The 15,648-nt window shown below is 53.5% G+C and overlaps 1 protein-coding gene across 6 annotated transcripts in view; it reads left to right on the forward strand.

The window, feature by feature from the left end:
• Nucleotides 1–15,648, forward strand: part of TBC1D14 (TBC1 domain family member 14) — a 109,509-nt gene that overhangs the window by 65,255 nt on the left and 28,606 nt on the right. For 4 of the 6 annotated variants that reach the window (XR_011464561.1, XM_005906256.3, XM_070372753.1 and 1 more), the window contains exons 4-7: nt 7,786–7,904; nt 9,802–9,884; nt 11,195–11,312; nt 14,798–14,904. Coding sequence is in view for 5 of the 6 variants with exons in the window: in XM_005906256.3 (XP_005906318.1) it covers nt 7,786–7,904; nt 9,802–9,884; nt 11,195–11,312; nt 14,798–14,904 (427 nt within the window). In the remaining variant the exon portion in view is untranslated. Of the gene's footprint in view, nt 1–830; nt 991–1,577; nt 1,597–7,785; nt 7,905–9,801; nt 9,885–11,194; nt 11,313–14,797; nt 14,905–15,648 lie in introns of those variants that run through there. The other 2 variants (XM_070372754.1, XM_070372755.1) reach the window with 2 other exon arrangements.

Genomic DNA, 15,648 nt, shown 5'->3' on the forward strand with positions numbered 1-15,648 from the left:
TATTCAATTAGTTTTGAGAATGCTTATCAAGATAGTAATTCTGTCACCCGGGTGATACATTCCGCCCCTTCCCAGCCAGTCCCCCAGAAGGTGTCACTCGCCAGGTTTCTTCTGTTACCTTTGTGTGCAGCCTGACGTTTTAATTGAACTGATATTGTTGTGGAAAACGTTTGAACCGTAGTACAGTAAAGACCCTGATGCTGGGAAAGACTGAAGGCGGGAGAAGGGGACGACAGAGGATGAGATGGCTAGATGGCATCACCGACTCGATGGACAGGAGTCTGAGTAGACTCCGGGAGTTGGTGATGGACAGGGAGGCCTGGCGTGCTGCAGTCCATGGGGTCGCAGAGTGGGACACGACTGAGCGACTGAACTGAACAGTACAAAGAAGAGAAGAAAATAGCCATCACCCTACTCCCCGGAGGTTACCAGTGTTACTATTTTTATGCAGTTCCTTCTGGTAGCATACGCTTCTCCTTTTCAAAAGTCTCACAAAGCAGAGGTCTGCGCATGCTGCCGGGCGCTGTGCCGCTGGCCTTCGGAGGGAGCGTTTTGCAGCGTGGTGTCTGTGCTCAGCGCGCAGTCACTCGCTCAGTGCTGGCAGCAGTCAGGCCCGGTTGTATCGGGGCAGGCATCCCGCATCTAGAACCCCCAGCCCGCGTGGGCACCTGGGGGTCCTGAGGGCGCCGCGTGACCCTCCTGCCTGGCCGGAGGTGCAGGGACCCTAGCGGGCCCGGAGACCCGGTGTCCTCCCCCCGCCCCAGCCCCGCCCCAGCTCCCAGGTCCTCGGTGAGCCAGGCCTGACGCGCCGAACCCGAGCCGCGGATTGGCTGCGTGGCGTCTGCGCGCGATTGAGCGGCCTGCCGCCCCCGCCCGCCCGTCCGCCGGAGCCGCCGGAGCCGCCGCCCCGAGGTCCCGACGCGGAGCCCCGTTCGCCCGCTCGGGCATGGAGCCGCCGGCCGCGCGCCTCTGAGCCCCGCGGCGTTCATGGTGAGTGGGGCCGGGCCCGCGCACGCCCCTCCGGGGGACCCGCAGGCCCGGCCCCGGCCGGAGGCCCCCGCGTGGTTGCACCCGTGTCCATGTGTGGGCGCTCCACGCATCTTATCTGCTCCAGCGAGCTGCGGCTTGCATGCGGGCCGCGTTGCTGCGCCTTCCTCAACTGCCGTGCTTTGTCTGCGGTGCCCTGGAAAGGGTTGAGTTTTAACGGGTACCGTGGGAGACCGTAAAAGAGAGCACCGGCGCGTCATGATTCTCATCACCCACAAGGGGATTGCAAGCCGGTGTTGAGATTGAGGACAGGCCAGGCACCCCTCTTAGAGGCCTGAGTGGGGGAAGCCTTTGTACGGGGATCGGGGCTGTATTCCCCCCTTTTCCTCCTACTGTTCGCTCCACGTGCAAATAAAAGTGGTCAGACGGCAACAGTAAGCAGGCTTGTTAAAACCCATAGTTCAGATTTATTCCATTTCATTCACCAGTCCACAGAGGCACGTCTGTGTTCTACATGTTTTGGAAGGACTATGACAGGCCTCCTGAGAGTTGTTTCCCAAATGCCAGCATTTCCGGTAACCTAGAGGATGCTTTCTGGGGAAAAGACTGGTAAGTAGGTGAAAGAGGTGGAGTAGGAGGGGCCCCTCAGAGGATCCCGGGGTCCCTCTTACTGTGAGGTCAGCCTCGTTGGTCACAGAGGACTGTCGTTTCGGAAGTCCCAGTGTTTGTAAGACCTGTTCAGGCTACTCCTACCCGCTGAAAATGGCAAAACAAAACCCGTCTCATGTCCCACATTCCAACTCTACGCTCACCCCTCCCCAGAAGTTGCTCGTGACAAAGGGCAAAGCATAAAGCCCGCTGCAGTGTTCTGGGTGCTTGACATTCAGCTGGTCTTCAGCGCAGCCTTATTAAGCACCCCTCTTAGCGGGGAAATACTGTGAGAAATAATTTTGTAGTAACAGTGACAGTAACACTCCCTGGCATTTTTTGGACCCCTGCTATGGCTGTGTGTTAGGTTGATTCATTCCCTTTGAAAAGATGGAGAAACAGGCTTGGAGACCTGAAGAAACACGCTCAAGGTCGCGCTGCTGGTTCAGACTCAGGCCTGCTGCCCACTCCAGTGCCTCTCCGGAAGGGGCCTCGCCTGTGCCCAGGCGGTGGCCGTGGTGTCGCTCTTGTTGGCTCGGGGCAGTTTTCTAATAGGTGCCAGGTAGTGACCTGCTGTGCTTTTATTCTAGACATGCCTCTGAAACCTTCTGGTTGTTTTAAAAGCTCGTCTTGATGCTGTAACCAGTTGAGTCCAAGGCGTAAGCACAGGTGTTAACTGATGGCCCTCTCTGCTTATAGCTGGGGTAGATTTCAGGAAGCCGGGGGGCTTCTATTGCCGCGTTGGGGCGTAAATGGCTGCCTTTTACCGCACTCTTCAGTGCTGGGAGTAACAGCGATGCCCGTCTGGTCATCCTCCCAGGAATTCCTCCTTTTCACCGTCTGGGAATCTTGATCGTTTCCTCTTAGGCAAATGTCTGTTGAGGCAGACTTTTTTTGTCGTCTCTTCTTTAACCAGCAGAGTAAACACAATTTCGGAGTCTCATGCGCTGTTCTCATCCTTAGCGCTGTTCCGATCGTGCACAGGAGGAAGACCTTGCCGTTGGATGTATTTAACGGGCTCGTCGCACCCCGGGCTGTTGACTCTCTGGCTCTACACCAAGTCTGGCTCTTCCTTTTTTTTCTCTCTCCTTTGCTCTCAGCCTGTCCCATTGCTTCCAGGTAGCTCGTTATTGAGACCGTAAAATCTGGAACAGAACTTTGACTCAGCATCATTCCCGGTTTAAGGTGCTCATGCTCCCCCTGCAGAGAGGCCTGCTGAGCGTCGTCTCTTGGCTGCTCTCGTGCTGTCAGGATGCCTGGTCCTCGTGGCTTCTAGCCTGGCTCCCCCATCCTCTGTCTGCTGAGATAGCCCCTTTAGGAAATGCTTTCTCTGCCTCTCTGCAGCCTTCGGTGTCCTGTCCTTGGGGCTCCAGCAGCTGTGGCTTGCCCTCTCACTGCGTGTTTTATTATCTGCCCTGGCCTCGCAGCCTCTGCTGGCATCTTCCTGCCCCAGCCAGAATGAGCCCTTCAGGCCTGGGGTCTGCCCGTCCCCTTCACACATGAGGGGGCGTCGAGGCCCTACTGTGTGGCGTCAAGGCCCTACTCAGCTGCCTGGGCTCCCTGCCTGCTTACCTGCTTACTGCTTTTTTCCTGACCTTTTCCTGGGTTATCAGACACGCCCCACACTGGGGCCCTGGTTGTGTACGCTAGGTTTTTGGGGGTGGGGTACAGTAGGTTTTGTTTCTTGTCTCTCTCTGGTGTTGGTCTTTCCTTCCCAGCAGCATACAAGGTAAACCACTCCAGGCGGGGACTGTGACCTGTTCTAAATGAGTGGCTTGCAAACCTGGTTTGGCACAACCCCCGACTCCTATCCCTGGGTCAGACAGTTTGGGTTGAGACTCAGTGCTATCAAAAGGCACAGCTATAACTAGGCATAGAGCTGAAACACACTCTCCTTACTGTTTGCGCCCTGGTTTTTTTTTTTTTTTTTTTTTTTTTTAATTGTTTGATTTAAAAAATGCTGTCATGACCAGTTAAACTGATTTGCCCCTAGAACTTTGAAGAACCCCGTTCTAAATTCCCTCGGGTTATACAGGGTGTTGGAATCTGTAGCCGTTCCTTGAATGGATGTTTTATCCTCATTAGTCGGTAGGACTTCAGATGAGCACAGCAATGAATGGCATTGTTACTTGGTTTAAACCAGGAAACTTTGAAACTTGATCCTGTAAGAGCCCCAGGAGGAGAAGAAACTTTAGAACGGTGACTTGGACTGAGGCAGGGACGACCCTGTCGTTTGCCTGGCACACGGAAAGGGCTCATACTTTATGGGCAGCCATTGCACGTATGTCCATCATCTCATCATCACAGGAGTCTTCACAGTCACTCCTTTTTGTGGCTAAGAGAGAAGCAAGATGATTTGCTTCAGGTCAGAGCCAGGACTTAGAACTGAGTCTTTCTGCTTCCAAATCCCCAGCTCTTGCCACATCACATGCTGACCTCAATGTTGATAAACTCATAGCTGAAAGTTGTTTTTTTCCTGAGAGTGACTCGTCCTCTCTCTTGTTCCTGATGCTGGTTTGGAAGATGAGCTTCCGGTTTGGAAGATGAGCTTACTGTTGACGTCTCTAGGTAACAGTGTGAGAACTAGGTTTGGAGTAGGACCTGTTAACCATCTCCAGAGCTGTTCGTATTCTGAAATGCTGTTTAGAATGTTGAAGAGGCTTTCCCTGGGATTGCAAGCGTGGACGGGACAGGCCTGTTTTTTTAATCATGCAGTGCAGTATGTGGTTAAATCATAAGTATTTGCCTTGCGTCTGCACTTAATTGGCTGTTACAGGTTTGTGTCATAGTCGAAAGCTTCGTTTAGACTGCATGTGAATGACTGAGTTGCTTCTGGCCCAGGCAGTCTTCGGTGGGCTGTGTGGCTGCAGAGCCTGGGCGCTCCTGCTCGTCTCCTCTAGCCCCTCCTGATCGCCACCCCTGCAGGTCCTGTCTCTCAGGGTCGGGGGGTGGTGTGAGCCGGGGAGTTGAGCCAGTTCTGTGTGTGTAAAGCCCTTGGAAAGCACGTGGCTCGTTACAGCTGTGCTGTGTTTTATCATCTGTGATGGAGCCTTTGAGCTCCCACTGAAGAGACCGATCTTTTAAAGATCACAAATCAAGGCATTTAATTAACGTTACAACTCCTTTTCATATCTGTGCTCTCTGCAGACTTTGCAGGGCTTCTTGATTGTTGTTTGGCCAGCCTTCCTGGAGCATCCCTCTGCCCGGGGGCTGTGCTGGCTCTTCACAGCCTCTCCTCACTCCGAGACAGCCCCCTCTGCCAGGTGCTGTTACCCTGTTTGCAGATGTGGAAGTGAGGCACCGGCAGGCTAGGCTGTGCTTCGCCGAAGGTTGAGGCTGGTTCTCGGTGGATCTGAATTTGCTGCCGGGCCTTTCTGGCCCCAGAGACCACACTTGACTCAAATGGGCCCTGGGCCCTTCCCTCCACGGCTGCACACCTGTGTGAATGTATCCACAGGGGAGGTCGGGCCTGCGTAGAGGGCTGGAGAGGAGAGTCCTACAGGCTCAGCACCTGGCTGGCTGTGCGTGGGGGCAAGTCACTTCACTCTCAACCTTAGGGGCTCTGCTGGTAAAACACGGTGACACCTGCCGTAGAGATTGTCACGGAGATAAAGTGCACAGAAGCAAGTGGCAATGGGCATCCACATTCTGGGGCATCTAACTTGGGTCTCGGCTTCTTTGGCCTTGGCATGTAGTTCATCAGACCAGGGTCAGCAGATGAGTAGCCCTTTACAGGGTGTTCATTAACAATGCTCGTTAAAACGCAACATGTCTCAGAACCTTTCTGAGCACAGCTCTAGGTAGTTTTCCTATAAAGTTCAAGGTTCTGCATCGGGTGCTACGTATGACACTCCCTCATAGCTGTTTATTACCGTGTTAAGTTGCAGCTGAGTGCCTGGCACATGGAGGTGCCCAAGTATATTAATGGCTGAACATGAGTCCATTTTCCCAGCTTTGGGTAAGTGGAGGTCATTTTAGATTTTCATGGAACTGTTTTACATCAGGACAACTCACTAGAAAAGACCCTGATGCTGGGAAGGATTGAGGGCAGGAGGAGAAGGGGGCGACAGAGGATGAGATGGCTGGATGGCATCACTGACACAGTGGACATGGGTTTGAGCAAGCTCCGGGAGATGGTGGAGGACAGGGAAGCCTCATGTGCTGCAGTCCAGGGGGTCTCAAAGAGTCAGACATGGCTCAGCAACTGAACAGCAGCAACGAACAATGCTGCGCCGTCTAACCCTGTGCATCCAGTTGTACAGAAACTGCCCCTCCCACCTGCTTCTTGGTGCACACCCTTCTCACAGCCTGTGGGTTCTGAGGAAGTAGTTTTTCCTTTAAACTTTTTAGAAACCTCAACAGGCTTTTCTGTCTGACAGAATAATTGCTAGCCAAAGAATTTTACCAGTAACACGCCATTAACAACTACAGTTAATAGAACTCATTTAGCAGTTCATCACTTTCCACTCCTGATACTGCTTTGGTTGCGTCTGGCGTGCTCACTTAAATCTTAGGCCAACTGCTCTGATGTTTATCTACCTTCCCAGCTAGGTGGCCTTCTCTTAAGGGAGAGTCCTGAGAGCCTTGTCTGTAATAGACAACAAGAAAATGCTGGGTTTTATTTTTGCAGAAGGCTAAGGGCACAGAAACTAAACTAACTAGGAATACATCTTGTTTGTGCTTTACATGAAGTATTTTCTTAAAAGGCTTTGTGTGTAATTAAAATGTGTATATTTTCCTACAGATGTCCATTGTGACTTTCAGAGATATAGCCTTAAAAAAAATTTGTCCTGAGGAATTTATTCAGTGTTTTTCCAGGTGACCTCTATACACTGAGGTTATTAGGTCCCCACTAGACCCAGTGGCACCCCACTCCAGTGCTCTTGCCTGGAAAATCCCGTGGTCGGAGGAGCCTGGTGGGCTGCAGTCCATGGGGTCGCTAAGAGTTGGACAAGACTGAGCGACTTCACTTTCACTTTTCACTTTCGTGCATTGGAGAAGGAAATGGCCACCCACTCCAGTGTTCTTGCCTGGAGAATCCCAGGGACGGGGGAGCCTGGTGGGCTGTCATCTCTGAGGTCTCACAGAGTCGGACACGACTGAAGCGACTTAGCAGCAGCAAGGGTACAGAGGAGGAAGGCATGGCAACCCACTGCACTGTTCTTGCCTGGAGAATCCCATGGACAGAGGAGCCCAGCAGGCTACAATCCATAGGGTCGCAGAGAGTCAGTGTGACTCAGTTACTTAGCATGTGCCCATGCACGCAAGGAGATACACATACGTGTGTGTGTGCACACACATAATTTTAGAAACTGGACTCTTTGGTCCAAGTTATTTGGCTCCCCTGAACTCTGCTGGTTGGGTGTTTGGAATGTGGGTCACCAGGTGTGACTGAGGTTTTGTGGTTGCAGTTCACAAGACAGATTAGTGACCTGGAGGTGCGGAGGCTGCTCCAAGATTTCCAGGGCATAGCACAATTATTTATGTACCAATTGGCATTGATGGCTTCATACATAGGTGTTAAAGAATTTCTTTTTTTGATGTTTCTGGTTTAAGAAAATGAAACAGCTTTAAGCACCTGCAAGCAAAAACTTTTTAACTCCTTCCTCATTTTGGAAAATATTTGAAAAGTTAACAAAAATTGATAAAACGCAGTGGAATAAATGGAAATGCATTAGAAATTAAGGATGGGAGTGGGAGATGAAGCCGGGGGTTCAGAGGAGTGCCAGAATTGGCTGTCACTCTGACTCTGAGCTTCCTGGTGGGCACTGCAGCAATCATTTAAATTTACCGTGTCCAGAAAACAGTACACGCCTCTTACCTGGAACATACATAGACCTGAGTCCATGTTTGTGGTCCCTCCGAGGGGCAGCTGGAGTGATGAGATCTTCAGTGACTTCCTACCCGTGCCGAAAGCCCACAGGCCCTGTGAAGTGATGGCCTGAACTGCAGAGCTGTAGGAACCCTTTTGTTGGCAGTTTTTCCTTCTAAAGAGCAAGAAATATTTTCAATGTGTCATCCTCAAAGTCAACTTAAAGGACTTGACAATTTCGTAACAAAACAGCTTTCTTACTTTGAGAAGGGCTTTGTAACCTCAGAGTTACAAAGTTACAGCCAGGCCTGGAGTTATCCCTGGTCTCTTTGTCCTAGGAATATGAAGACAAGGCTGGACGACCTAGCAAGCCTCCCTCTCCGAAGCAGAATGTGAGGAAGAATCTTGACTTTGAGCCTCTCTCCACCACCGCACTCATCCTGGAGGACAGGCCAGCGTGAGTCTGACCGAGAGTCTGTAGAGAGTTTGTTCTGGGGGATCAGTCTGCTTGCTGGTCACCATTTCATTAGCAAAGGACTGGGTCCTGAGGGAGAGAACACGTTAGCACAACACTTGGTAAAAGCACGGGCTCCTCCCCATCCCTGTGCTGGTGTGCGTTCTGTGTTATAGCACAACTGACTTGGAAACGTTTCATGTTACGTAGAAGTGGGTTTTATTAATTAATTACTTTTTATTTGTGGCTCTGCTGGGTCTTCGTTGCTGCTCAGGCTTTCTTCCTTGGACGTGGAGAGCAGAAGCTCTTCTCTCGTTGCAGGATGCGGGCTTCTCGCTGCGGTGACTTCTCTCGTTGCGGCTCCTGGGCTCTAGAGCACAGACCCAGTAGCTGTGGCACAGAGGGGTGGCTGCTCCGTGGCATGTGGGTCTTCCCTGGATCGGGGGTTGAACCCGAGTCTCCTGTATTGGCAGGCAGATTCTTTACCACCGAGCCACCAAGGAAGCCCTAACCTAGAAGTTTTAACCCGGATTTTCCGTTAAGTGACTTTAATTTAGCATGTCTAAACACTTGCAGAACTGTTATTATAGACTGGCTTGTAACTGTAAGAAACAGCAGAGCGAACACCCTGCAGAGGGTGTTCCGGAGGCGCCCTAGACAGTGGCAGGACGGTGCCTGCATTCGTCTGCTGCTTCTCTGGGACGTGCTGCAGTAAACGGGCTGGCTGGGCCTAGCAAGGGTCTTCCCCTCCAACCTCTGGTTTGCCTCGAACTGACGAGATTGGTTTTGGTGACTGGCCTGCGGATCGTGTTTGGAGACCCTAGTTAGATAAAGGGATTGATCCATCGTACCAGGCCAGAGCTTATCTCTAGTTAAGCATCAGGTTTCCATAGAACCCTGCTTTTGAGCAGAAAGATTCCACAGCTTTTTTTTTTTTTTTTAAATCTTAAGAGAGATTGCAAAACGCTGAGCTAGAATTTCTAAGGTCCCTGCCAACCCTGACATTTAAAATTGATGAAGTCTGAAGAAGCAATGTGTGTCTTCCAATGTTAATTTTTGGTCATTGGACATTGTGGATGTATGGGTAGATGGGAAGAGAAACTCAGACACGGCGGACTCACAGGTAGGTAGGGACTTAGGGAGTGTGGGTAACAGCTGCCACCCTATGAAGCTCAGCCCTTGAGGCACTCCCTGAGACGCGAGCTGTTGCCCTGCAGTACAGACGGTCGTTCAGCGAGGCGCGGGGGGTGCGGGGGACACTGCGAGGCACACAGCCAGCAGACATGGCCGCCCGCCCGGTTCTCCAGGGCCAGCAGAGTCACCAGCACGTTTCGGAAAGATAACGTGCCTTTTATTATTTCAACCAGAATTAGAAGATGTCCACCACATTTAGATGTTTAGAATTGCTGTATGAATCTATGTGTGTGTGTATGTATATATATAGATATAGATATGAGACAGATGAACCGCATAGCTAGTGTGAAACTTGCACACTTGAAAAACAGGCCAGGGAGTAGATTCGTGCATATACGTAATATACACCATTGGAGTACTTCACGGGTGACTGCTGACAGTGATTAGTGCATGTGGTCAAATCAAAGTTTCTTTGGAGACCTGGGGTGAAAAAAGACACTGAAAGATTTAAGTGTTTATCTCTGTTGGATTTGTGGGTAATTTCTAATTTCTTCTTTTTGCTAACCTTCAGGTTTCAAGTTTTTAAAAATGAGCTTTATTTTACTTTTGTAAAAAAAATATATTTTTTGGTTTTAAAAGAGCTGTGTCTTTATCATCTAACAAAGGTAGTTTTCGTCTTTGAGCTTCTCATTTTTTAGTAAATGATGTTCCAAGTTTCTCTTTAATATTTAAAATGGTGGAAAAATCTTTTTTTTTTCCTATCAAGAAATCTCCCAGCGAAGCCAGCTGAAGAAGCTCAGAAACACAGGCAGCAGTATGAAGAAATGGTGGTTCAGGCCAAAAAACGAGGTAATGGAATCCACATGTGTTTGGTTGTGTAGGGCAGCACAAGACTGTGTCTTCCTAGGTATTTTCTCTTTACATTTTGAAGCTTTAGAACCTGAACTTTGGTGAATGCCTTTAATATTTTGAAATTTATAATTTTTCATCAGAAATATACATTGCTGCCAACTGTTCATCCCTGGTAACTTTATTCGAGGTGATACTTGGGATTTATGTGAGGGGAGAGCCTGTGTGGGATGAATGTACTAGGGTGGGCATAGCTTTAGCTCGCGGGGATGGGGAGGCGGCTCTCTGCCCTCCGTGGGCTCAGTTCTCTTCACTTAGAAGGAGGTGCGTTGGGACTTGTTAAAGTGCCGCGTGACACCTAAGAACCCTATGACTCTTAGACGGAGAAGTGTATATGATAAAATGACCTGGTCTGCCCATGCAACAGAATACTGTTCAACCTTAAAAAGGAATGACGTTCTGACACGTGCTACAACATGAAGCTTGAAGACATTGTTCTAAGTGAAATAAACCAGACACAAAAAGATAAATTCTGTACGATCCCACCTATGTGAGGCGTCTGTTGCGTTGGCCAGAGTTCCAACAGAAAAACCCAAATGAGCTGCTTTGGCCAACCCAATAGAAAAGTCAGATTCACAGACACAGAAATTAGACTGGAGGTTGCCAGGGGCTGGGGAGCGGGAAAGGGGTGGCATGGGAAGGGGTGTTTCGTGGGGACAGAGTTCCAGTTTGGAAGGTGGCTGTGATGGTTGCATAACAGTGTGAATGTACTTCATGCCACTGAACTGCACACTCAACGGGGATAAAGTGGTACATTTTATGTTTTGTGTATTTTATCCCCCAAAAGGTAAATGTAAATGAAAAAGCGTGGTCTTTCTCAAGGTTGCTGTTATACACTAAGAGTTATTCTTAAGCTGTGAGAGGCGAGGTTGCAGTTGCCGTTGGAAAGGGGACTTGCGGAAGGAGCTCAGAGCTTCTGGTCTGTTAGTGTCTGGTCTCCCAGCTGGGGTGGTAATTTCACGGGTTTGTGTGTTTTGTGATTGTTTTGTCTTGTTCTTGTCTGAGTACTTTTCTGTATACATGTTATACGATACGTGTGTTACAAAAAGCTGACTGTGTGGTAAGTAACACCTAAGGTCTAGACTTCTAAGCTGTGAGATACACTGGGTCAGGCCTTAAACACTGCTGTGCTTCAGTGCTGTCTTCCTGGTATTTCTGCAGCCTGACTCTTTGAGAAGAGTCACCCAGCCAGGAATCAGTGGCTATCAGCTAACAGATGTTTTCCTCTTCTTTTCAATTGTGATGTCTAGAGCTGAAAGAAGCCCAGAGGAGGAAAAAGCAGCTGGAAGAAAGATGCAGACTGGAGGAAAGTATTGGAAATGCAGTCCTCACTTGGAACAACGAGATTCTGCCCAACTGGGAAACAATGTAAGCTCTGACGTCACAGACACTCTAGACGACATGTTGTTTCTTGGCAGAATTTATGGGAAGCAGCTGTATTAAGTGTAGCCATGTCGCAGCCTTTGATGAAGTTACCTGATAAGTTTGAGCCGCACGGTCTCCTTCCCCTGCCTCGGTTTAGCCTTGTTCCTCCCACGGCGCTGTGACAGCCCTCCTCTCCAGCCCCTTCCGCCTCGTCTTGTCCTCAGCAGTCTAGGGCACAAACCTGTGTCACTTCCACACTCAACACTGCAGCAGCCTCCTGTGACTCCAGTGTAGGATGTGAATTTCGTGGCTTAGCTGACGGGCCTCCCATGGCACAGCCGGCCCCTTTCTCTGTGGCCCTGCCTTTCACCTCTCCTTTGCTTGGGCGAGTGTTTCCCTTGGGGAGGCTCAGGGCCATTGCATGTTCTTGTCCTGCTGTCTCAAGTACTCTTGCCCCATATCTCCTTGTCCAGTTAACACTTTGTTCTTTAAAGCTCAGTCTTCCTTGGAGAAGCCTTTTCTGCCCTGGCCCTGGCTCCAGGTGCCAGCAGAGGACCCCCGGGTACACTGCATCGTCTGCTCGAGTGTCTTTGTCCTCTGAGTGAGCCAGGGTACTGGAGCTGCTCTGATGACAGCCTCTAGGAGTCAGGACCCACTCGAGCCCTGCAGCTGCTGTCTTCTTTCTGTCTGAAGAGGCGCTGTGGACCTTTTCCTCCTGTGTGTTCAGGACGGCTAGGGGCCTGTGTGCAGACGGCTTCCTGGGGCCTGGTGTGGATGGCTGGGGACCAGCGTGCGGACGGCAGTCCCAGGGCCAGTGTGTGGATGGATGGCAGTCCCAGGCCCACGCACAGAGGCTGGTGGCTCCTTTTGGGGCCTCCCCCCATCAGCTGGAGCTGTGAGGGGCTTGGGTGCTAGTTCCTTTTCTGCTTTCAACCTGAGCCGTGAGTCAGGAAGTTGGGGACTTGCTCTGGCACGTACCTGGCTGTCATTCGCTTTCGTCACTGGGGGGGGTTGGGGGGAGATCACTGTGTGCTTTCCACTGGGAAGACACGCCGCACCCAGAGCCTGTTTTCCTCAGCGGTGTCTTTAATAGGCCAGACATGGTCAGAAAGCACCTCTTCCCAAATGGGGCCCAGTAACGAGAGTTGAGGTCTTCAGAAGCCTGGACTGTCTCCCCGTGTGGCAGCAGGGCCCAGCCTGGCCCGTCGCGCACCACCTGATACTTGATGCATCCAGAGGCGCGCGTGCACACCAGAACCGCCACTTAGTGACCCACGCCGGGCGCCAGGCTCTGTGGCGGCTGCCTTTGTGGTCTCCCCACTTAATCCTCTCCGGCCCTCTGTGTAGGGGGAGGTTTCATGATCTTGGCCTTAGGGAGGAGGGTGCTGAATGAGAGAGGAGAAGGGGTTTGCTCCGGGGTCCCAGGTGAGGGTGGGACAGGGCTGCAGCTGTCCCTCCTGCACCATCAGCCCGTGCACCTCTCCACCCTCAGCCCGTGCTCCTCTCTGCCCTCAGCCCGTGCTCCTGTCTGCCCTAAGCCTGTGCTCCTCCACCCCTCGCCCTGTGCTCCTCTCCACCCTCAACCCATGCTCCTCCACCCCTCACCCCATGCTCCTCTCCACCCTCAGCCCATGCTCCTCTACGCTCTCAGCCCGTGCTCCTCCACCCTCAGCCTGTGCTCCTCCACCCTTCACCCTGTGCTCTTCTCTGCCCTCAGCCTGTGCTCCTCTGCCCCTCACCCTGTGCTCCTCTCCGCCCTCACCCCATGTTCCTCTCTGCCCTCACCCCGTGCTCCTCTTTGCCCTCACCCTGTGCTCCTCTCTGCCCTCAGCCCATGCTCCTCCACCCTCAGCCCGTGCTCCTCTCCACCCTCAGCCCGTGCTCCTCCACCCCTCACCCCTGCTCCTCTCCACCCCTCAGCCCATGCTCCTCCACCCCTCACCCCTGCTTCTCTCCACCCTCAGCCCATGCTCCTCTACGCCCTCAGCCCATGCTCCTCCACCCTCAGCTCGTGCTCCTCCACCCTTCACTCCATGCTCTTCTCTGCCCTCAGCCTGTGCTCCTCTGCCCCTCACTCCATGCTCCTCTCCGCCCTCACCCCATGCTCCTCTCTGCCCTCACCCCATGCTCCTCTTTGCCCTCAACCCGTGCTCCTCTCCACCCTCAGCCCGTGCTCCTCCACCCTTCACCCTGTGCTCTTCTCTGCTCTCAGCCCATGCTCCTCTGCCCCTCACTCCGTACTCCTTTCCGCCCTCACCCCATGGTCCTCCCATGCTCCTCTTTGCCCTCACCCCGTGCTCCCCTCCACCCTCAGCCCATGCTCCTCTCCGCCCTCAGCCCGTGCTCCTCTCCGCCCTCAGCCCGTGCTCCTCTCCGCCCTCAGCCCGTGCTCCTCTCCGCCCTCAGCCCGTGCTCCTCTCTGCCCTCCCCCCGTGCTCCCCTCCGCCCTCAGCCCGTGCTCCTCTCCGCCTTCAGCCCGTGCTCCTCCACCTCTCACCCCGTGCTCCTCTCCGCCCTCACCCCGCTCCTCTCTGCCCTCAGCCCGTGCTCCTCCATCCCTCCTCCCATGCTCCCCTCCGCCCTCAGCCCGTGCTCCTCCACCTCTCACCCCGTGCTCCTCTCTGCCCTCACCCCGTGCTCCTCTCTGCCCTCAGCCCGTGCTCCTCCATCCCTCCTCCCATGCTCCCCTCCGCCCTCAGCCCGTGCTCCTCTCCACCCTCACCCCGTGCTCCTCCGCCCCTCAGCCCGTGCTCCTCTCCGCCCTCAGCCCACGTTCCTCTCCGCCCTCACCCCGTGCTCCTCCACCCCTCACCCCGTGCTCCTCTCCACCCTCACCCCGTACTGAGAAGCGCTGTGTTGCGTCTTCGGCACCTTTGCGCTTGTCCCGGTCTGTTAGCGGTGTGTGTTCACTGTGCACAGCAGACGCAGCGCCTCCGTGCAGCTCAGAGCAGTGTGAGTTCGCGGGCTCCAGCCATTAGAGTCCAGCAGTCGTTGCCTGAGCGCTTCGCCCGCGTGCAGCGGTGCGGTGATGGGCGGCTCCCGTCACGGGGCCCTGGGGTCTGCCTGCCCCCTGCCGCTCTGCGGTGGTGCCACCTGCCCCCCCACCCCCGCCAGTGTTTGCCCAGCTGTGTGCGGTTCCCGGAGCGGGCCAGGTCGTCTCTTGTTCCTGTGCTTTCCACTCAGAAATCCCTTCGCAGTCTTCATCTGCTCAGAATGCTGCTGTCAGGCAGACTCTGGCTTTGGAACAGCGCTCTGGGGCCCTCTGGTTGCTGGTGCCCGTCTCTGCGTGAGCAGTGCCTGCAGTGGCACGGTCACTGCCCAGTGGAAGGCAGTCGTTGGTCTCCTGGTCTGTACGATCGGTGAACTGTGAGCCCCCTGAGGCCAGGGCTGTGACATTCACCTCTGTGGCTTGGGGTTAAGCATGTGGGCAGACAAGTGTTTCTTCACTGAGAACAAACTCATAAGCTCACGCTTCCTTTTTCATCCAGGTGGTGCTCTAGAAAAGTTCGAGATTTGTGGTGGCAGGGAATCCCTCCCAGCGTGAGAGGCAAGGTCTGGAGCTTAGCCATTGGCAACGAGTTAAACATCACTCACGGTGAGTGGCTCGCGTGGTCCTCGGCCCGGGGAGCCTGGCCTCCGTCCTGGGGCGTCTCTCTCCCCATGTGCCCGCTCAGGAAGAAAGGCAGCCGTTGCCACGAAGCCATGTCTTTCTAGAGGCCAGCATGCCCTCTGGGAGGCGGTGCATTAGGGACCCCGGGTGCACCCCGGGTGCCTCAGTCATCTGGTGGCTCAGAACCAACGCCCGCCTCCCTCCTGAGCCGGTGATCCTCCCTGACACGCGGCGGGGAACACTGGTGGGCTGAGTCACGCCGAGATCTCTCCTCGAGCTGTGTGGAAAGCAAGCTCGACGGGGATGGGAGAGTGGTGTGGGGTGTTTCTCTCTGTGGAGGTGCCGTGTTTGTGGCGTTTGTCGTCCCGCCTGGCCCCGGCGTCTTCTACGTGAGCAGCTTAGTGGGGACGGCACCCTCTGCTCCTGCCACGTCCTTGAGGGTCTAGTAGCTTCAGTCCAGAGGGAGGGGAGCCCTGTACCCTCATTTTTTGGAGGTGCCATGCTGTGCAGCTTGTGGGATCTTAGTTCCCAGAGTAGGGATGGAACCCTGGTCCACAGCAGTGAAAGCCCCGAATCCTAGCCACCGACCACCAGGGAGTTCCTGGACCGTGCTTTCTCAGGGCTGTTCGTCCCACCGCATGCCCTCGTACAGTTCGGGCGGGATTTTCTTCCACAAGGGTGTCCACTGCTTCGCTCCCTCCCTATCCAGCGCTCTGCAGGCTGTGACCC

The sequence above is a fragment of the Bos mutus genome, chromosome 6 (genome assembly GCF_027580195.1).
Source record: "Bos mutus isolate GX-2022 chromosome 6, NWIPB_WYAK_1.1, whole genome shotgun sequence".
Taxonomy (NCBI): Eukaryota; Metazoa; Chordata; class Mammalia; order Artiodactyla; family Bovidae; genus Bos; species Bos mutus.